The sequence below is a fragment of the Gigantopelta aegis genome, chromosome 6 (assembly GCF_016097555.1).
Source record: "Gigantopelta aegis isolate Gae_Host chromosome 6, Gae_host_genome, whole genome shotgun sequence".
NCBI lineage: Eukaryota > Metazoa > Mollusca > Gastropoda > Neomphalida > Peltospiridae > Gigantopelta > Gigantopelta aegis.
Window position 1 is genome coordinate 19,075,167 of NC_054704.1, and position 22,723 is coordinate 19,097,889.

The 22,723-nt window shown below is 33.8% G+C and overlaps 2 protein-coding genes across 2 annotated transcripts in view; both read right to left on the reverse strand.

Annotated features, from left to right (window-relative positions):
* Positions 1–2,004: 2,004 nt before the first annotated feature.
* The window catches only part of LOC121376237 (sterol-4-alpha-carboxylate 3-dehydrogenase, decarboxylating-like), a 43,639-nt gene continuing 22,920 nt past the window's right edge, over positions 2,005–22,723 (reverse strand). The window contains exons 5-7 of the mRNA XM_041504054.1: positions 8,926–9,062; positions 7,496–7,598; positions 2,005–3,884 (exon numbers count right to left, since the gene is read on the reverse strand). Of these exons, the coding sequence (XP_041359988.1) occupies positions 3,540–3,884; positions 7,496–7,598; positions 8,926–9,062 (585 nt within the window). The 3' untranslated portion in view covers positions 2,005–3,539. The remainder of the gene's footprint in view (positions 3,885–7,495; positions 7,599–8,925; positions 9,063–22,723) is intronic.
* On the reverse strand, positions 18,091–21,921 carry LOC121376236 (immunoglobulin superfamily member 10-like). Its single transcript, XM_041504053.1, has one exon. The coding sequence runs from the start codon at positions 21,135–21,137 to the stop codon at positions 19,683–19,685; it is 1,455 nt and encodes a 484-aa protein (XP_041359987.1). The 5' UTR covers positions 21,138–21,921; the 3' UTR covers positions 18,091–19,682.

The window sequence follows — 22,723 nt, forward strand, 5'->3', positions numbered from 1 at the left end:
GCTGAAAAAAGAAGTTATTTATTTTAAAATTTGCCTTGATGATAACATGACGTGACCATGTACTGATTTATCAGTAACTAAAGTATTAAAAAGACTGAGTCACTGTGATTCCCATTTTTACTGTTAATAAAACATGAAAGAAAGGATTACAAATTCGGCTGTTTTTATCAGAATCCATGTGGATTCTTCTGAAAGCAATCAGCGAGAATCCATTGAATCATGACTAATTTTCAGGGGGGGGGGGGAAATCCTATAATAAACGTGTTGGTATATAAATGTATGTGGTGTGTACTACCTATATAGTATATGTGTTAGTCCGTGGAAGTAACATGGTGTGCTATTTCAGGTATTTAATTCTAAAACCTCGAGCAATGTTTTATATCACATCTAATGTCAGTGTATTAACTTTGATGTAGTAAACGATCAATATACAATAGCTGGTATTCCTTGAATTTCATTTTGCTTATTTTGTTAATCACTTTATTACAATGCAATTACGTCATCAAGTTTGGCTTCTAGAACATCAACAAGTCTAACAAGAAAATCCACCCTCTCTCTCTGTCTGTCTCTGTCTCTCTCTCTCCGTCTGTGTGTGTGTGTGTGTGTGTGTGTTTGTGTGTGTCTATGTGTGTGTTTGTGTCTGTGTGTGTCTGTGTGTGCGTGCATTTTTATGTCTGTGTGTGTGTGTGTGTGTGCATGTGTGTCCTGCTTTAAATGTGTTAAAGTGTTGTCAAACAAACATCCCTTTCCTTTACCTAAGTGATTACACAACACGAAACAGTTAAAATTTGTATCATCACAACTAAACGTCGGAATTGAATAGGGGTGGTGATGAGTGAAGGACGTGTGTGGGTGAATGAGTTCCTTTTCAGAAACATGCATTTGCACTAGCTGGTTTTGTTCACTTTGCTATCCTCAGCGTTACATCACAGTGAATTTATGTAATGATTATGTCGCTTGGCTACTACAACATCAGCAACAATCCAGCACGCCAAAAAGAAAGACATTTTTCTTTAAAATTGTTTCTTTCTTTCTTTCTATCTGCCTGCCAGCTGGTCACCCATGAAACCCATTCCCTCTGTCAAGAGTATGAAATAATTGTTGAAGGGCCTTCAAATGAAAACATATTATACAGGCGGCATATATATGGTAAGATAATGAAAGCAAAATATATACAAAGTCAAAATGATGGTGCCACAATGTCAATAATAATTAACAATATAATTAAGTTGCACTTCATAGTTGTTAACATTTTCACGAGTGTACAAACTATACTTTTCTTTTTTGCTTATACCCCAACCCTATCCTATAAGTGTATAGTACCGGTACATAAAAAAATTATGCTTTTGGAAGAAATATTTTTAGCACAATTTTCTGTTGTAAAACTTGTAAGTTCCTAAAAATGTGTCATATTCACAAAGTATGAACCGAAAATCAAGGTGCCATGATGTTCTGTCTGGTTTCTACATGTGCTGAAAACTTTGTTTTAAATACCTCATTTTATTTTCACTTTCATTTAATACTGCAGATGCTATTTTTAAATTTAATGCATTATGTTTAATTAGGTTTTATCGCTTAGGTGTTATGTAAAATGACAGTTAAAGTTTGTTTTGTTTAACAACACTTTTAGAGTACATTGTTTAATTAATCATCGGCTATTGGATGTCAGACATTTTGGTAATTCTCACACGTAGTCATCCGAGGAAACCTGCTACATTTTTTCTAATGCAGCAAGGGATCTTTATATGCACCTTCCCAAAGACAAAAAAAGAACATACCACGCCCTTTGACCAGTTGTGGTTCACTGGTTGGAACGAGAAAAATAACATGATAGATGTTACTGTGACTTTTACTGGGCTGCATTGTGTTATCTTAAGAATACCGACTGAATCGTGAGATTTGCCAAAACCTGCAAATTACTCAGGCACCCATTGATAGACAGAAGCTAGGAGAAGCTACATGTGTAGGTCTTGTCCTGTAAGACACATTAAATTTGTAACTACATTCAAAATTCAAATAATTTATTTTATATACATGTGTATTAACAAATACAAAATGTCAAATATAGTAAAAATACATTTAGATAATAATGGTATAGATGAAGTTTCATCGCAAAAGACGATAAACGCCATATTAAAAACCATTGTGCAAACACCACTCGGACACTGTTCACACATAGACAAACACAAGTTCAAATTCAGTTTTCAGCAAAACGCAATACGATTGTCTGAGAATATATCACAGATTGCAGACAAACTGGCATAGTGTTTATGGTGGTTTGGAATAAAATGTTTTTAGGATTGGGTGTCTATAGTGGTGTTTATCACGTTTTGCTATGAAACTCTTCATATATATATATATATCGGTGTGTGTGTGTGTGTGTACAACGTGTGTGTTTGTGTGTATATATATATATATATATATATATATATATATATATATACACACACACACACACACACACACATACATATATACACACACACACACACATATTTAATTATTAAAGCAACAATTTAGTAACTAAGATTTAACGTTTCACATATGAAGCTAGTGATGTTCCAGTGATCCATTATAATGGATAATTGATTGGTTGAACTCTACAGTTGTGATAATCGATTATAAAAGTCCACTATTGATTATCACTAAAATTATTAAGTGTATCTGTTCATAGAGTTTAGATCACAGAATGTTTGTGGATGTCCTGGGGTTTGAGTTTGTTTTCACATATACACCAAGAAAATAGATACTGAATAGATATTAAAGGTAAAATTAGTGAAACGCTGGGTCTATTTCTGTGAACACGACAACAGCTGCATGGTCCTAATAATTCAAATCCTTATCAAGTTCACATAATTCTAACCAATTGAAAAATCAAAAGATGATTGGTTGGTGCAAATCAATTATAACTGATGTTTGATGTTGAAATTAAAACTGATTCCCAACACTAGATCAAGCTGAATTAAACTTAATTTATCTTACTGGACTCATGTAATTGAATACCGGTACATTTTTTATATGCAATGCTTCTAGCGAAGTTTAAACATGAGACAAAATTAATGACTTGATATTTAAAATACATCACATTGTACCGGTGCACTAAATAAATAGTATCATAGGACTTCATAAATATTTGCATGTTTTTGCAAATGCATCAATCAGATTGCAATCTTATACTTTAGGCACATAAAAAAAAGTCAACAATAAAGTCAATGTTAAAACAATACGGCTTTGTCTGTCAACTTCACCCTACCAACATTGCTCCTTTTTATTCCTAACTCCAATTTGGTTATTTTTAGTATCAATATTCCAGACTGGATATGTTAGTCTCCTTTCACAAAATTACTAATTACTAAATATTTTCGGACCCAACTCCCTCAACCCCCCAAATAAATAAAAATCAACTAATATGTAGGGTGAAGTCAAGCATCTTCAAACATTAAATTTGGGATTCTAATATTTTGAAGAAAATGATTTTAAAAATGATTATTATTCAATATGAGTTTTTCATATTCTGAATTTTTAAATGTATCACGATATCATTTTTTCGTCTTGGCCCCACTTTTTAAATAAGAAAAATGCTCTAGAGTTATATAAATTCCATCTTCAACTGACACAGCTGGTTTGTAACCAAGTTCAGCTTTGGCTCTCTCACAGCAATAAAAGTGATGCGTTCCTGCCAGTGCTACTTTCATTGGTGTTAAGGTCGGCTGGATGTCCTTTAACGGTTTCAGCAAGAAACAAAATATCTGAATGATGAGAGCAAGGACATAGAGTACACCATATGGTATGTTGTACTTCGGGGCATCGTAGCCGAGTCCGACAATAATCTTTGTCATGAAAGTCCAGAAAAACAGTGGTTCGTCATTTGTCAAGAAATAAGCCTGCCAAAACAAGAAGGAAGAATTTTGATGAAATCATATAATAACTAATAATTTTAAAACTAAAAGCAAAATTTAAGATGCACCGAGAAAAACATTCATAGATACAACTATAAACCAAGTTTCAATGATGCAGGACTTACAGTTTGTGCTAAATGGACCTAAATGCAAAACATCAAACTAAATGCTAGTACATTTATATTAATTTGTTTTTGTTTTTTTTAAATTTTATTGTCCCCAGAATATAAAAAGGCAGTGTCAGGGTTGGGGTGCCCTGAGCTCACTGTCTCAAAATATTTTTTAAATTTCATATGATATACACAGTTTTATATACATACATATAAATGGCAAAATATATACACACTAATAGATAAAATCCATGTATATTGTTGTTGTTGATATTTTGTTTGTTTGGGTTTTTTTTATTAATTTTTATTTTTTTATTATTATTTTCTGGGTCCAAGAAGGAAAAAAAGAAGAAAAAGGAGATGTTATGTACGGAATTAGTATTGATACAAGAAAGTATTATAAAAAGATGTGTGAAGGAGTATAAAGTGGGAAGAAGGTATTTTAGAAATAAATATATCTCAATATTTGATAGATTTAATACATTTTTATGATGTTTGAAATAAATTATACCACTGCTCCCATATTGTCTTGAAATCTTCATAATTACCATTTTTATATAAGATACATTTTTCAGTTTCCAACTTTTCTTTAATTATAGTTTTTAAGGCAGAGAAGTTTAATTTTTGTTTTTGTATTTTCATGGAATAAATATAATATTTTATGTTAATAATTAACCAATTTATTGCATATGTATTTGTTTTTTTAAGCAGACCCAAAATGGCAATATGTTTATCTATAATTATGCACTCTTCTATAGTATTGAATATCCAGTTTGTAATATCTTTCCAAAATTCTTTAACATAGCAACACTCATAAAATAAATGTTCAATTGTCTCTTTATATTTACATTTATATTAATAATAATAAAAAATAAAAATAAATTAAAAACAAAATTTAACAAGCATTGAGGTCAATAAGTGCAACTATAAACCAGGTTTCACTTATCAAGGATTTTATATTTGTGACACAGATCACTTCCGGGTGAGAGCTCATTCATCACGGTCCACTATAGTTCCTAATTAGGACACATGTTATGGTTCACATATTCACTTTTAGGAAATGGTGAAGAATTAAAACAATATGTATGTTTAATGGTGAGCCTTCTGGCTGTATTTTGCCCATGTTATTTTGTAATAATTATTGTGTATCAATCTTTTGGGACATGGGTATATAGCGCAAGAGACAGCCGGAGTGAATCAGTTAATGAACCACCTGTTCGGACCGGTACTACGGTCAGATGCGGTCATATAGCAAAAAACTGAGACAGAAATGTTCCCAATTTTAGAGTGAAAATAAATGCTTATATAATGTATGTTCGCAATGGTGTATGTTGTTAATGCCAACGAGAACTCATTCAACTGCCAATCTTCGTTTGAAGTTGGGCAATTTAATATGGGTTTCAATGGCAGATGACATCTGTGTAGTGAGACCTAAATGCAAAAAATTAATGGAGCTAAATGCAAAAGTTGACGAAACCATTACCAGAAACGTTAAACCGACATCCAATAGCCAATGATTAATAGATCAATGTACTCTAGTGGTGTCATTAAACAAAACAAACTTTTTTCTCTGGGCAGGACTAAAATGATTGTAAAATGGTTTATGGTACTGAAATGTTTTTTTCAAGTCACACATAAGATCCAACAGTAGGTCAATTGTCGTATAACTCTACATTTAAAACAAACAACAAATTCAGAGATAAGTTTTCCTGTATACATACCCTGTACAAGTGTATGTATTTACATGTATATATATCATGAGCCCAAAATTAATTATTCAGGGGTGGGAATTGGTGAACTGTAAAAAAAGAGGAAATCTAGAGGGGTCCAGACCGCCATTTTTACTTCAGATATCCCACACTGCATCGCGACACTGGCTAAAGCTTACTCCCTCCCTTTGCAAATGAAACCAAATAAGAAACGCGGCCGCATTTAGATTCATAATGACATCACAATATAATTTGATGTGTAACATCATCATTTAGGACAGTTTTACAATATCGTAGCGCTATGATAGCTTTAAAAATCTGGGTCCAGAAGTTTACATGACCGATTCCCTTGGCCCCACCACGGAAAGGACGATTCAAATGTGAGGAAACGCAATGTTCCATGAGTGGAAAACCGCAGATCCGAGATATCCCACCCCTGATTATTTGACTAAAACAATTTTGTACATAATAATAATAATAATAATAAAATTCTTTATTTTCAGAGGGTAAACACATTCAGTACAAGGTGACTGGTCTCCCATGAGGCCCTCTCTAATCTATACATGATATTATACATACATACATTCAAAGAAACAACATCAACATACATGTAATATGTATAGCATGAGGAACAATAGCACATATTATGAATATATAAATAATATTTAAATCAATTTGTTAAGAAACTTGAGTCAGTGATAACTCAATACATCATAATTATTTTAACAAACACAAAATCAACAACAAAGGTATATCTTAAAATTGATTATTATTTGAATAGTGCTTAAAATAACTGGATTTGAATGAGGCGAGGGATTGAGAATATTTTATCTTTGAAGGTAGTGTGTTCCACAGTTTAGTTCCCCTGCATGAAAAACTATGGCGATAAAATTCTTTTCTTGGTTTTAATTCATAAAGGTGATTATGTTGAGTTGACCTCAGATTTAAGGAGTGAATTTCTGAAGTTGTTTGAAACATTGTTTCTAGATATGATGGAGATAGTTTGTTGAGGACTTTGTAGACAAACTGGCAGGTTCTAAAGTCAATTCTCTCTTTGATTTTAAGCCATTTGAGAGAGCTAATTATTTCTGCAGTGGACATTTCTTTGCTTTTTTCAGTAATAAGTCTTGCAGCTTGATTTTGGATTTTTTTTGAAGTTTTCCTATAGAATGTTTTGAACAGGTTCCCAAATTGTGGAGCAATAGTCTAAGTGAGGTAATATGTAAGAGCTGTAGAATATTAATCTGGTCTTTTGGTCAAGATATTTTCTGTTTTGTCGAAAAATGTATAATAAATAAGAAGATTTTTTAATAATGGCATTTATGTGGTTAGCCCAATTGTCAGTGGGTTGGTGAACTGTAAAAAAAGAGGAAATCTAGAGGGGTCCAGACCGCCATTTTTACTTCAGATATCCCACACTGCATCGTGACACTGGCTAAAGCTTACTCCCTCCCTTTGCAAATGAAACCAAATAAGAAACGCGGCCGCATTTAGATTCATAATGACATCACAATGTAATTTGATGTGTAACATCATCATTTAGGACAGTTTTACAATATCGTAGCGCTATGATAGCTTTAAAAATCTGGGTCCAGAAGTTTACATGACCGATTCCCTTGGCCCCACCACGGAAAGGACGATTCAAATGTGAGGAAACGCAATGTTCCATGAGTGGAAAACCGCAGATCCGAGATGTCCCACCCCTGATTATTTGACTAAAACAATTTTGTACATGATTCTAGTCATGACATATCCACCTTTCCATTAACATACCCACCTTTCCATTAATTGATGAATCTGGGCCAAGATGCTCTGCTGCCAGAATATGACCTTGGACAACATTCTTAACAAATGTGAAATCAACCAAGTTCTTGCCATCACTGAAATATTAACAAGAGACCGATCAGCCAAGATAGTTCTGCCATTTAAGTCCCAGATCAGACCACTGGCCATGCCAGACATCGGACCTGGGATACACTGCCCGAACCTCTTGTGGGACATGAGCACGCTAATGGAGCTTCACGGTCCTCCATTTAATTTTCAATTTTGTCACTAGTAGATCAACATTCTTTAATTTGTACAGACCACCTTAGAATATCCATGTGCTAAGTTTAAGAATTATATAATTAAAACTGTACAAGACATATTTTGAGATTCGTAAAAAGAATCAAGTTTGGATACCACATTTTGTGACTGCTGTTAGTAGTGGAATCCTTTTGGTCACTGTTCAGTGTTTACATACTGATTTCTAGCACTTGGGAATAGTCATGTTAATGTCTTTGTTCATCTACCAATCAGCTTGAAATGATATAAAAACTTAATCACTCAGTGGTATACATGAACAATCAGGGTAATTCACACAAAGCCAACATTTGTACCAAGTATGTCACTGTACCAAGCTTAAGAACTTAAAACTTTATTGGAAGATACTTTCCAATTTCCAAAGTTAAATTTTTTATTTAAATTGTTTTCATTTATAAGTCTAGGAGAAGAAAGACATTTTTTTTTTAAATACTATACTATTAGTCTGTTAAGATTCATTGTATCTTTCATTAGTTTGTGAAGACTGCCCCTAAGAATCAGTGTACGGAATTTCTGAATTTTCTAATCAAAACTCTTGGAGAAGATCGACATCAAAGTTAAATTTCTATTTAAACTTTAATAGTTCAATAAGAATTCAAAAATTAAAAATTTCCAAATATCTCTATTAGTTCGTGGAGACTGTCCCAAAGAATTACAGTACCAAGTTCAAAACTCTAAAAAACAAACAAAAAAAACAACTTTTAAATTTTCAATTTAAATTTAAAACAAATTAATAAATATTCTGAATTTTAAAAATATCTTTCTATTGGTTTGTGAACACTGCTCCAGAAAATCAAAGTACAACATGTCAGAACTATCTGATCAAAACTCTAGGACAAGATAAGACTTTCAAATCTTCCATTTAAATTGCAAAACAATTTAATAAAAAAAATTAAATATCCAAAATATCTCTCTATTAGTTTGTAAGACTGTCCCTGAGAATAATTTCAATTTCAGAACTATACAATCAAACATTAAAAAAGAAAAAAAGAATGTATCATAATATGAATATTTTTGCTTGATAGCTTTAAGATCAGGTCAGGTCATAGGGTTTTACGTGCACATTCAGAACAAGCTGTTGTAGCGCACGCCTGTTGTAGGCACAAGATTTAGGATAATACAAACCCTATAATAAACTTGGTTTTGCCCGCCTTAGCCAGCTCCACAGTTGTTGGTACAAGGTGAGGGTCGCCTGGTCCAAATATTCCATGAGGCCGAATGGCAACTGTGAAAAAATCTTCAGAGTTGGACTTCAGTACTTCCTGAAATAGAGCGGTACTTGGTCTAGAATTTAAGATTAAAAAACCCCACTGCCACCATTTGGATCTTTCTATCCAGTTTTTCCAGAAAGAATAGCACGTATTCTGAAAGCAGAATCAAGGAGTACTGCATGACTACAGCAATGTATACTATGTCAATGACCCATCACATCTCAGACAAGGACTCTAGATACCACTAAGCTACACCTCACTCATAAAAATAGGAACAATTTTTGCCGAGTTAAAAAAATAAATTCAAAACTGGACTTGGTCCTAACCGAAATGAATAATATTTTTTAAAATCGCCTTGTTGAGACAAGGATCCAAAGTAATAACTTTGCCCCATAATTCTGGGGGTTTTCACTACATGGAAACCTGAGACAAATTAAGCAATCTTTTAACTGCTGACTTTACATCCTGTCCAATTATTACATAAGCCAAATCTGTATAAAACAATCACTTAACACAGCTGGTTACATAAAACATGTCAATTTGTACTTGTAAAATTAATTCTTAAAACAGATACAGTTGAATCACGTTAGCTCGAACTCGAGAAAGTGTTATACCCATCGGGTAGTTCGACCTAACCATTTGGTCAACAAAGTGCAAGTGTAACTCAGGATTTCATTTTTGGTTCAAGCGTTGTGGTGTATTCGAACCTTCCGAGTTCGACCTAATGAGATTGTACTGCATATAAAAGAGGTGGTCGCTTGAGCAGATTTGACTGTACATCACTGTAACATGAAAGCTTTAATAGCAATATGTTATACATTGTATTCTTGTTATTGTGCAACACTTACCACCCAATTTACCATATCACTTAAGATGACAACCAACACAAAGGAAAAAACAATTAATGTCCAAAAACCTATCTTGCGCTATATTAAAAAGTTTCATATTTTATCAGCCACGCCACAACTGGGATTACCAAGTCACAACGCACAAAGAATGACACATCAAAAAGATTAATTAGCTCAGCACAGGGGGTGTAGGTTTATGGGTGGACCAAGGTAGGAACAAACATAAAGCTTTCAAAGTTAATGTAGATAATATTCACTCTTAGGAATATTTATTGTAAATCAAATCGGTTATCAAAATAAGTATGACAGAGTATTACTACTGGTATAAAAGTGGACACATCAATATATGCCTACAGCCTGATTGCCAAAGCATTTTTTACCACAAGGGATCTTTTGTATGAATTTCGTTGGTGGGCCCATTGGGCTATTATTCGTTCCAGCCAGTGCACCACAACTGATATATTAAAGGCTGTGGTATGTGCTATCCTGTTTGTGGGATGGTGCATATAAAAGATACCTTACTACTAATGGAAAAATGTAGTGGGTTTCCTCTCTATGGCTATGTTAAAATTACCAAATGTAGCTGATAATGACTAAATCAATGTGCTCTAGTGGTGTTGTTAAACAAAACTTTAAAAATATTTTATATGAATTTTCCCACTTAAATCTCTCACACACACACACACACACACACACACACACACACACACACACACACACACACACACACTTCATAATGCAATAAAAAAAAGAAAGAAAAGCAAGTTCGTTTCATTAGAACATAATCTTCTTTTTTTTTTTTTTTTTATTGCCAAATTGCCAACTACCAGTACGGGTATCTAACACTCACATTCCATTAGCACTAGTTGCGTCATGACGGAAAGGCTAAATTTGCTTATGACTATGTTTAATCACGACAATTCTATGTCAATACGAGTAAACACTCTCTCTCTCTAATATACCTTGCATCTGACAGTTACAATTGCTGTGGACTTTGAAATGCACCCCCAAGATCAGAAATATTTATGGAAGACAAATGTTAATGTCATTTTTGTCCTTGTGGTAACCTGTACTTGCCAACCCTGTGGTACAGTACAAGAAAACCAGGAAGTTTGACACCTTTAAAACACTAGTTTTTCAATTGACAGGATTTTTGTATCGGAAATAACCAAAGAACATAAAAAATATATATAATGTTGAGGCTTTGTTAGCATAATTAAAATATTAATATTTATAGATGAGCACTGCATAACTTGAATAATGTAAATGAGTTTTTAGGCTATGGTGGTATAAGGAAAATATTTTACATATGTATTGAATAGATGTATGTATGAGACCAAAATAATCTGGCCTGCTTTACAAAATGAAAGAAGGAAATGCTTTATTTAATGACACACTCAACACATTTTATTTACAGTTATATGACATCAGACATACGGTTAAGGACCACACTGATATTGAGGAAGGAAACCCACTGCCGCCACGCAATGGGCTACTCTTTCCGATTAGCAGCAACGGATCTTTTATATGCTTCATCCCATAGACAGGATAGTACATACCACAGCCTTTGATGTACCAGTCGTGGTGAACTGGCTGGAGCGAAAAATAGCCCAATGTATGGACCCGCTGATGGGGTACATCTCGTCCCCAAGTTCTAATGAAGACAAACCGTTGTTACCATACTAGATTTGCATGAATAATTTGTTAATGATATATTCAGTAGTTAAAATAAGTCCATTGATTATTTTGCCAAATATTTTTAATCTCAGGTTGTTAACCCGTACGCTAGCTGTTAAGTGAAATGATGCATTACATGTGTGACTGCCTACCAATTACAATGACCACTTTCTCAAATGTAGACAATTTTAAGTAGTGAACTATTAGGCAAACCATGTAGGCTACATCATACCAAGATTATATTGTTGATAGAGTTGGCATATCTTTTAGCATACTAGAACTGACCAATCTGTACAGTTAGGATATACAGATATATACAGTTTAAATAGAAAATACTACATGAGTGGCCATTAGGTACCGTTTATCTCACGACTTGTTTGAAAACATATCCAACAAGCAAAATGGATAAGTTTTTAAACAATGAGTTGTAAGATAAATAGTATCTAACGGACACAGATGTAGTACATGTATTCTATTTCTTACATATCTTCAGAAAACAGTTTTAAAATAAATTTAAACACCTTTTCCTACTAAAACCTATGTATGGCCCTAGCATCACAGACAAATCAATTTCAGGTTAACTTGAAAAGTCACAGAGTGATCAATTCGACCATGGGTTTTATTCACTGGATGGTATGGCATTGGTGACCTGGTCATCACCTAGTAGCAGTCAGTCATATGTCTTTAAAATGTTATCAAATGCATGTGTGTTAACACATATGTGTTATCATAAATAACGAATGATGTTCCCACCAACGGGCATGTAAGAAATCTATTTTACTGTATACTTTGTACTCCCAATAGCGAGTATAATGTGTTATTTCTACTTGTGCTTTCACAAAAGTGTTGCAAAGCATCTTACAAAATACCTACGTTGAACATTCCAACTTGCATCCGAAAACAAGAGCACCTTATATGTGACGTCATTTTAATGGTTTCTGTACATGCACTATAGAGCAGATGGAGGAAATCATACAAATTACGTCACTATTCAAGAGAAGATCATATGAACTACATTGATCACTATTCACTATTTTGATCTGGCTTGAAATCCTAAGCTACTGGTATATTTCGTTTCAAAAACCATATTGACTGTAACCGGCATGGGTGGTGCAGTGGTTAAGCCATCACACTACAGACTGGTAGGTACAGGGTTCGCAGCCCGGTACCAGCTCCAACCCAGAGTGAGTACTTAAGGGCTCAATGGGTAGGTTTAAGGCCACTAAACCCTCTTCTCTCTCACTAACCACTAACCAAACTAATAATTAACTCACTGTCCTGGACAGACAGCCCAGATAGCTGAGGTGTGTGCCCAGGGCAGTATGCTTGAACCTTAATTGGATATAAGCACGAAAATAAGTTGAAATGAATTGACTGTATCAATAACCAGAGAGCTGGGGAAAAGTATTTGATTTGGGGGAAAATATCTTCATGAAAGATTGATTATTATAATGATTTATTTTTTATTAAAGAAATAATTTCAAAAAATAAACGTTAGTACCCAGTTACCATAATCATACCACATTCTCTATGTTGCCCAGGTCAAAACTTTCATTCGATTACAAGGTCATGAATAAAAACAGTTGTTGTATTTGCCGTCTTGTCTTTTCTAGTCAATTGAACGTTTATTCACAACTATTTACTGTTTTAAAATTGTGTAGTAATCTCTGAAACTTGTTTAGTGAATGGTAATGACATATTGAACAAAAATGTTGCCTGATATATTCTTCTACTGTACAGACCAAGCATCACTATAGCTCTGTGTTAAACACCAAACAGCTATAATTTAAAATGTAGCTTTAAATGTCTTTAAACAACCATTCCTTCTTTTACAAGTACAATTATCAAATCTGACATAACATCCAATTTAAAAAAAAAAAAAAATCCCATAGCAGAAATGACGCACGTCCATAAACATGATATATACTGAAAGCATTTTAATCTGAATATACGAGAATAATCACACATGAAAAGAGAAATTGAATGCTTTATGATAAATGCTGTCAATAAGGTTGGGTAAATCTCACTTAAACCCACGTCACTACCACCTTGGTGTTTCATCGGGTGCAGTTATATATATTTATAGCCTTTCCATAGAATTATCTTATCAAATCTAATTATGACGTTGCACTGTGTGTGATATTGAACAAAATTAAAGTAAATAAATAACATTCACTAAATTCCGCAGTTGTTTTGATGAATTTCTTATTGACCAAATGTACTATTATTTAAATATTAAAGATGTTTTAGTCACCGTATAGACTACATTAAATAGAAGCATTAAATTACAAGCATAATGTTTAAATAACAGATGTTTGAAACACTCAGTAACTAACTGCAAAGTTGAAATAAAAAATTGGTATATTGTACAGTAATAGAAATAAGCAGAATTTTTCACTAATCCACCGGATAAGTACATCTAGAAATCTACTTGTCTGCCAATATTTTCACTTGTCCAAATAAGTTGTCAGTTTTATTCAAGTGCAAGGACAATGTTTTTGTTTGATCAAAATGAAACAGTATTATACATACATGTATTTACTTGTCCGCTGGACAACCACTGAGGTATATTTTGCTTGTCCCAGTAGATTATTACTTGTCAGGAAAAACTGACAAGTACTTGTTTTGAACACTGTTGTATGAAACATATAGTAATGAAATGTCCATTACAGTTTCTTAAATACTGTTCAAAAACAAAACTACTTATTTCAGGGAACATTTTGTTCAGTATTGTGTCGCGATTCGCTACAAAATTTTCAGAGATCGCTACACAATTTTTTAACATTAAACAGTAGTTGCTAATCAATCTTCAATTGACTAGAAATATCTCTAATCAAGATTTTGAAAACAAAATGTTCCCTGTATTTGAACTTACACTAAGATGGTTGTTACTTCAGGTAAGTTATACATGTGCCTTTACAAATTATGAAATGAATGCAAAATTAATGAAAATATTTAAAATAAGAACCTGCAACCATGACTGCAGTCCAGTGTGATTTGGTGAACAGGAATCTATAAAGTTAAAAGTTTGTTTTGTTTACCGACATCACTGGAGCACATTGTTTTATTAATCATCGGCTATTGCAGGTCAAACATTTGGTAACTTTGACATATAGTCTTAGAGACGAAACCTGCTACATTTTTCCATTAGTAGCAATGGATCTTTTATATGCACCATCGCATAAACAGGGTAGCACATACCACCCATAGACAGAGTAGCACATACCACAGCCTTTGATATACCAGTCATGGTGCATTGGCTAGAACAAGAAATAGCCTAACGGGCCCACCGACAGGGATCGATCCAATAGCCGATGAGTAATTAATCAATGTGCTCTAGTGGTGTCGTTAAACAAAACAAACAGATAAATGCTTTTCCACTGGGCTACGACCCTCACTCAGGAATCTATAGGTCAATGATCAGAAATCGGTGATAAAGAGACTCTCCTGAGTTTGTAGTTACACATATACAGTCTTTTTTAATGATGAAAATTACAATATTTACCACTATATGGGGCGTGCTGTTTGGTTTAAATAACATTTATTCTGAAATCAAATACAGCTGTTTGGGATCGATTTAGAAAATCAAGATGATGGAAACAAAAGAATAAAATTATTTCTACTATGGCCATTAAGAAGGTTAAACAGAAAGTTAGAAAGTAAAGATGAAAATCAGGAAGAAAGAGTGAAAGAAAAGAAAAGAAAACAGTTTAGATGATGAATGGTTAATTATTCTCGAAATTCCTGCTATTTATAAGGAAGTTCTGAACAGATTTTAAAATAGAACGATTGTCTTTAACACAAGGTTTGAATCACCAAATAATAAAAGTATGGCAGTGAAGATTATAATAGTTGAATAAATGGGAATTACAAGATGAACTGTATATTTGGAATGCTATTTCTTTTCTTGGATTTCATGAAGTTCTTAACCTGAACATATTGCTTTTGGGGTTTTTCCTTATTACGTAGTAAGTAGATCAACTCATTGTCACTCGAGGGGCAAAAGTACCATTTGGCCAATCAATGTAAAAATATAGCAACAGACACAATTTTAGAAAATGCTAACAAACACTTGTTTCTTGAACAAAGTTTAAAGTTTGTTTTGTTTAACAACACCACTAGAGCCCACTGATTAATTAATTATTGGCTATTGGATGTCAAACATTTGATAATTTTGACATGTAGTCATTAGAGGAAACCCGCTACATTTTCCCATCAGCAATACAGGTGTTTTATATGCACTTTCCAACAGACAAGAAAGCACCATGGTCTTTGACCAGTTGTGGTGCACTGGATGGAACGAGAAAACCCCCAATCAGTTGAATGGATCCACTGCAGTGGTTCAATTCTGCGACGCAAGTACTTTAGGCGAGCACTCAACCAATTGAGCACTCTTAAAGAAAGAGAGGAAAAACGACCCTATTTACCATTATATCTGCCATGTCTTGTAAGAGAGGAAAAACGACCCTATTTACCATTATATCTGCCATGTCTTGTAATACTGATTTGTCTGGATCCCACTAATGTAAATTGTTTCTAGACTATTACGTAAGCTGCTCTTCATTTCTGTAAATGATTAGTTAGTCAAAGGCAGACACCATTCTAAGTGGCTGCCATTTGATGGATGTGTCGGGACAGCAATGTGTGAAATCAGCAGTGACTGGAGATTTGATATGTATCCAGTGATTGATGGTTCGATAAACGAATAAAGCAATGTGTTTAGTCATACTGATATTTGTGGGGTTTTTTTTTTACAGAACAAGAAAACAGCAACAAACAAAACAATATACAAATGCTTTGACAAAGCATGGTAACCAAGTGGGAGTGGGTCCTGTGAACACAAAATCTCAATCAATCAATCTGTCTCTCTCTTTCCCTCCCGGTCTCTCGCTTTCCCTCACAGTCTCTCTCTGTATGTATGTATATGTATATGTATATATATATGTGTGTGTGTGTGTGTGTGTGTGTGTGTGTGTGTGTGTGTGTGTGTGTGTGTGTGTGTGTGTGTGTGTGTGTGTGTGTGTGTGTGTGTGTGTGTGTGTGTGTGTGTGTGTGTGTGTGTGTGTGTGTGTGTCTCTCTCTCTCTCTCTCTCTCACACATACTGGTTTTCAGATGCTCTATAAATGTATTCAATGAAAACAAAATCACTTATTTCCTCACACCCCACATCAAATAGTTTTCCTACACAGCCTGCATTTAGGACTGTAATCTGTTTTTGTAGTACATGTATTTTGTTGATGACAAAAACATCTAGATTAATAGTAATTATTACAAATTTGTGTTTGATGTTTTAATATGTAGCAATGCTTTGAAAAAACAAAAAAACATGCATACATATTAGAATGGCAATAAACATACTACATATATATATGTCCAGTCTTTGCGAAAACAATAGTTCACTGGGAGTTTTTTTTAATATAATTTTTTTAAGGGGCGGGGGAGACATACACAAAATATGACTGATGCACATCTATACAATTCAGAATATTTTTTTCGTAATTTCTTTCTTTTTGGAATTTCATAATTAACTAAATGTTAAAGGAACTGTCCTGAGTTTGCAGGCATTGCAAGTTATTTCCGATTAACAAACCCCGCTGCCTCTATTCTTTTCTCTCCTTTTATTTCCATCTCATACTTTTCTGATCTGTCAGCTCCTACCTTTTAACTTTTTTTGCTGTCCACTTTCACATCCCAATCCTTGTCTTTCCAACAATGATAAGTGCTTGTTTCGTGTGGCCATCCATTTTAGATCAACGTTTGCTGTGAACTAAGTCTAACCACTTTGGACAGTGTTCTGTGGTTACTTTGTAGGGAGGCAGGGTGGGGTGGGGTGGGGTATCGCAATGTATCGCAATACAAACATTTGGCAATATCCATCACTAGCATATACCACTGCCTTTGCATTGTTTATGCCAGAAAGAAATTTTTGGGTATGGCGCTATGGAATTGAATGCAACCAGTCAACAGGGGGTATGGGGGGGCTTCCCCGAGAAAGAAAATGGGTTAAGTTTAGAATTAGGGTTAAGAAAATCATACAGTAATGATAAGAGTCATTAATTTTGTCAAAAGGTTAACATAAAAAAATTAAATCTGCAAAAACATTTTGGTATGGTGCCATACCCTTTTTACCCTCTGGCAGAAACCCTGCAAGTTTGATATACCAGTCATGTGGCACTTGATGAGACTGAAAATGAATGACCAAGTAATGTGGCTAGCCAACATTATAAAAATAGAAATGTCAAATCAAGAAATAAATACAGTTAGTGTTTTAAAAAACTAGCATCATATTATCAACCCCTGCGCGTGCTGTAACCTCACCGTGGTGCAGGGGTGTAACATTCTCTTTGAGAATGGCCAATACAGCACAAATTAACATTTTGAGTAAAAGTCAGTATCTATCTGTGATATTTGTATTTTTGTACAGTTCTTTACACTGTTTTTATTTAAATCTTGAATTTTTATATTGGTGTTGATCATCACCTTATTTGTTTGTATTACCATAGTTTGACACCCAATAGCCAATGTATTTTTCGTGCTGGGGTGTTGTTAAACATTCATTTATAAGTAAGAAAATTGACTATTGACAGTGGAAATTACCACTTGGCACCAACAAATACAGTACACATGTATTGCCCTGAAGGGTGAACTGGCTAAGAAAGGGAGAGGAAGGCAAAGGATAGCACAAGGGTTGTCATAGTGCCAGTCAAAAATATAATAAAACTTTATTATGGATTGTTGTAAGTAACTTATACCCAGTATACTGAAGATATCATGTGCCACTAAGTCAGTTAAAAATGAATCATGCTGATTTAAAAACAACAGACAAAACAGTTAGGATCATCATTTATTAAGAAAATGAATCAGTAAAATAACACCAAGGCCATCCTATCAAAAAGAAAAAAGCATCTTAATATTTATGCTTTATTTATTATGTAATGCTGAAATAAAATAATAAAATAAAAGTCAAAGAATCTTGGGATGGGATTTTTTGGGGTGTGGTGGGTTTTGCGGGGGTTTTTCATATATGTTTTATTTTTGGATTTTTTCATTTTGGATTTTTTATTTATTTTTTAAGTTGGCTATGCAATTGTTTTTAAGTAAATTATTAGAATGCTGATGTATATTCCTTTCAATACAAGAAGATTCCATTAGATTCTTCATATGTTTTAAATCATTTTTATTTTTCACACCAAATTTTTTTACATTTAAGAACAAAATGAAAAACAAATTTAGTTAAAAGTTATCACATCTGTCAACACAGGTAAATGTATGCACAAAATGCTGATACCAATCTGCAAATAAATAATGACAATATTTTTTATATACAAAAATAATGTAGAAAGCTGACGACAAGCATGTTAACAAAATGGAGTAACTAAAAGCTGTCGCAGAAATCGTAATATTTTGTTTGTTTTTTTGCACTTTTTTTTTTTATGTCAAGTAGAATTATATAAAAATGCAAATTCATCTAAATAATTTAGCTTTTATTCCAAGGGTGGTTTGTTTAGACAAACTAACATCCTACTCTCCAACACATACAAGTGATCATTTTTGTTACATCCCCAAATAAATAAATGTAAAAAGTTCACTTTAAAATATATACATTTATATACACAAGTATCAATATAATTGGTACATTTTATTTTCATCCATTTTATAGAAATTGGAAATTATATGATTTAAAACATTTTATGTCTGTACCAGTTCTTTAAAAAACTGGTCTAATGAAACAAAATTTGGACAAATGGCGGTCTTTCAAGATAGGCTTATTGTATGAAGACCAACTAAATCTTGCACTTTCCTAGCTATTAAAAATGATTTTAACATATTAATTCCATATAGAATGTATATTTAATATTAACTTAAGGTCACATATTGAAGGTATAATCCACATTTTAGACTGATTGCTAAATTCTTTACATGGTACTGATAAAATTTATAACAAAAATAACTTACGGTACAGAAAAACTTCTAATTGAAATTATTCAACTCTGAGAAACATTATTATAAATAACAATGTACCTATCTCTTTTTCAATTAAAATTATTTGTATTAACATCTAATATATTAAACCACAGTCATAACAATAAAAAAATAAACGAGTCATTGTAAAATGTTTCAGATTTTTCATTTTGGTTTTTTCTGTCATCTTTTATAAGCCACATTAGCTCGTTTTCCTTTGTCATGTTTTTTTCTCGATGGACTTACTTTATTATGACTTTGGCGATAAAGAAAATAGGCCACAGTCATAATAAGAATAACAAAAACCCCACCCCCGGAGCCTGCACCTACAGCAATCAGCATCATCGGATCACAAGCCTTTTGTTCCTTCTCCCCTGCCTTCACTGTGATGGTGGTCGCATCCATACTTTTCATGGTTGACGGCTCTGCTGTTTTCATAGTCAGCTCTGTAGTTTTCAAGGTTGTCGAGAGAAGAACACCAACTTGAAATGACTTGCTGTCATTTCCTCTACTGTTAACAGCTGACACTGACCACTGACCATCACTTGCTACGTCTGCTGCTGATACAACCAGTGTTCCATTATCGGTAGCTATGTATCCATCAGTATGCTTCGTGGTATCAATGGTCAGGCCTGAGGGAGACTGCCAGGTGAATTTGGGAAATGGATCTCCTTCCGTCTGACAATGTATTATAAGACTGCTTCCCTCTGCCACTTGATAGGGGTCACCACATGTTATGATCTTTGGTGGAATACAAATCATTTCTGATTTGGGTACATCAATTAAAAGTCTATAGCGAAGTTTGTCTGGTCCATAGCAAACTGCCAGGTCAGAATAATCCATAGCATGACGAAACAAATTTCGAGAGGCAGTCAGATTGGTAAGCTCTTTCAACCACTCTAAATCACAGTTGCATTGCCATGGATTGTCTGACAGAGCAAGATGGTTTAGACGAGACAAAGTTGATTTTAAGACTTTTGGAAGAGTTTTAAAAATGTTTGATGATAGGTCCAAGGATTGCAGCTTTGGAAGACTGGAAATTACATCTTTTTGAATGTGCTGTAAACTGTTGCCATGTAGATCTAAAACAATGAGTGATTGCAAACCTTGAAATGTGGCCTTTTCCAGTGATCTCAGTTTCATGTTTCCAAGATACAAGTGCCTCAAAGTTTTCAATCCAGAAAAGGTTCCGGAATCTATTTCGCAATATTCATTGTCAGAAAGGTCTACCACTTCCAAAGAATCCAACCCTTGAAATGTTCCTTGGCTGATTTTCACAATTCTGTTGTTTTTCAAGATGACTCTTCGCAGTTGTTTCAAGTCTTGAAAAGAATCTTCATCTATGTCTGTCAGTTCCGTGAAAGTGATAAATATTTCAATCAAGTTCAAGCCAGTGAAATCACTCCTCCGAAGCCTATGGAGAGCAATACGTTTAGACAAAGTCCCACTCACTATCAGAGCTTTGGCACTCGTAGGAATGTTCTTCAGATTTGGGCCAGTACACTTGATGCGGTCAATAGTGTTTGCAATTGGAGCACAGTCTGATAATGACAATGATTCATGTATCTCTGTTAGAAGAATAAAAAAAGCAAACACCCAGACTATTTTCAGTTTAATGAAATCTGTGAAATGTTCCATTCTTATTTTTGTACTAAACAGTATTTCCACAAATATGTATAGCTCCTTTTCAGTTATTATGTTTTACCGTTTTCGGTAGGTTCCTTTTTGTCAAAGTCTCAACAATGAAATCAAGGAATGCACAAAGAAAGACATCAAATAACAGTGAATTCTGGAAGCATGTAACTGACTTCCAATACAATTTCAATTGCTATAAGTATCCAAACTTAAGTGGTCAGATGAAGAAACGTGTCAAAATACACACCCACTTGCCTGTCAATCAACCCTAGCTGGGCAAGCTATTAAAGCAAATACACCAACTCATCCAATGAGAACAGGGCTATTAAAGTATTGCCATAAGTGGGATGAGTTTGGCATGTCTAGACCAGTGGCAAGATTTCACTGAAAAGAACTTTGGTAAATAATGATTATGATAAGCATAATCTTATGACATATTTCTTATCAAATATTCTATTAAAGGGTGTGCTGGAAAATTACAACATGATGAATATGTGCTTAAAAGAGATTGTGAAAGTAAATATATTATTAAAAACTAACTGGCAAACATTGAATACTATGGTTGTATTATTAACCTTTTACTACATTCTTAAAATATCTCCTAAGATGGATTTTAACAGAGTACTCTTAGATTATTAGTAAATTACCTGTATGCAAGTGTCAAAACAAAAATAGTATAGTGGAATCTGTGGCGTTTGGGCATTTGAACTCATGAACATGACTGGTATCATCGTCTTCTATAATATCACATTTATTTAATGTTAGGCTCAAAAACAAGTATAGTGAGCAACACGATCGGTCACCATCCTGAACATGCTATAATTAAAGATGATCTTAATACATGTATTTGGTAGTGATGTTTTTCAGAATTAACAATGCATAAATATAGATACTGTATTTCAAAACTTACAACCAATACTCAGGTTGGTATTACAATATCAGCTAGGTGAAACATAACAATAATAATCTGTTAACACATTATTGCCCTACTGATTAATGCATTACTAACAATATTTTTGCTTAAATATATGAAATATCAACTCTGCAAGGAAGTATATTTAGCAGATATTTATGTTTTAACGGATTACATCTGAATGACAAATTCATTAACATATGCACAAGCAGAGTGAAAATGATCTTGTTTTTTAATAATTAGGATAGCCACATCCCAGGCAATACGTCTTTCCTACTTTACCTGGAGGACTGCCACTCTCATCTGACCCAGCAACCTGGAAAGCATGACAGCTCTAAGGTAAAAGATTATGATTTGTATTAAACTGCATAAAAAGCATGACCTTTTAGTAAATGACCCTCTCCCCCTTTTCCCAAAGACACATTCTACAGATGCTTCTTCCTTGTATGAAGTTCATAAAATTCATATGGTACATGGCTGGTGTCAGTAAAAATAATGGAAACTAAACAGTGCACACAGAAACATGCTCATGAATGTGCATGTGCGCACACACACACACACACACAGTTAAAGTTTATTTGGTTAATGACACCACTAGAGCACATTTATTTATTAATCATCAGCTATTGGATGACAAACATTTCATAATTTTGATATAATAGTTTTAGAGAGGAAA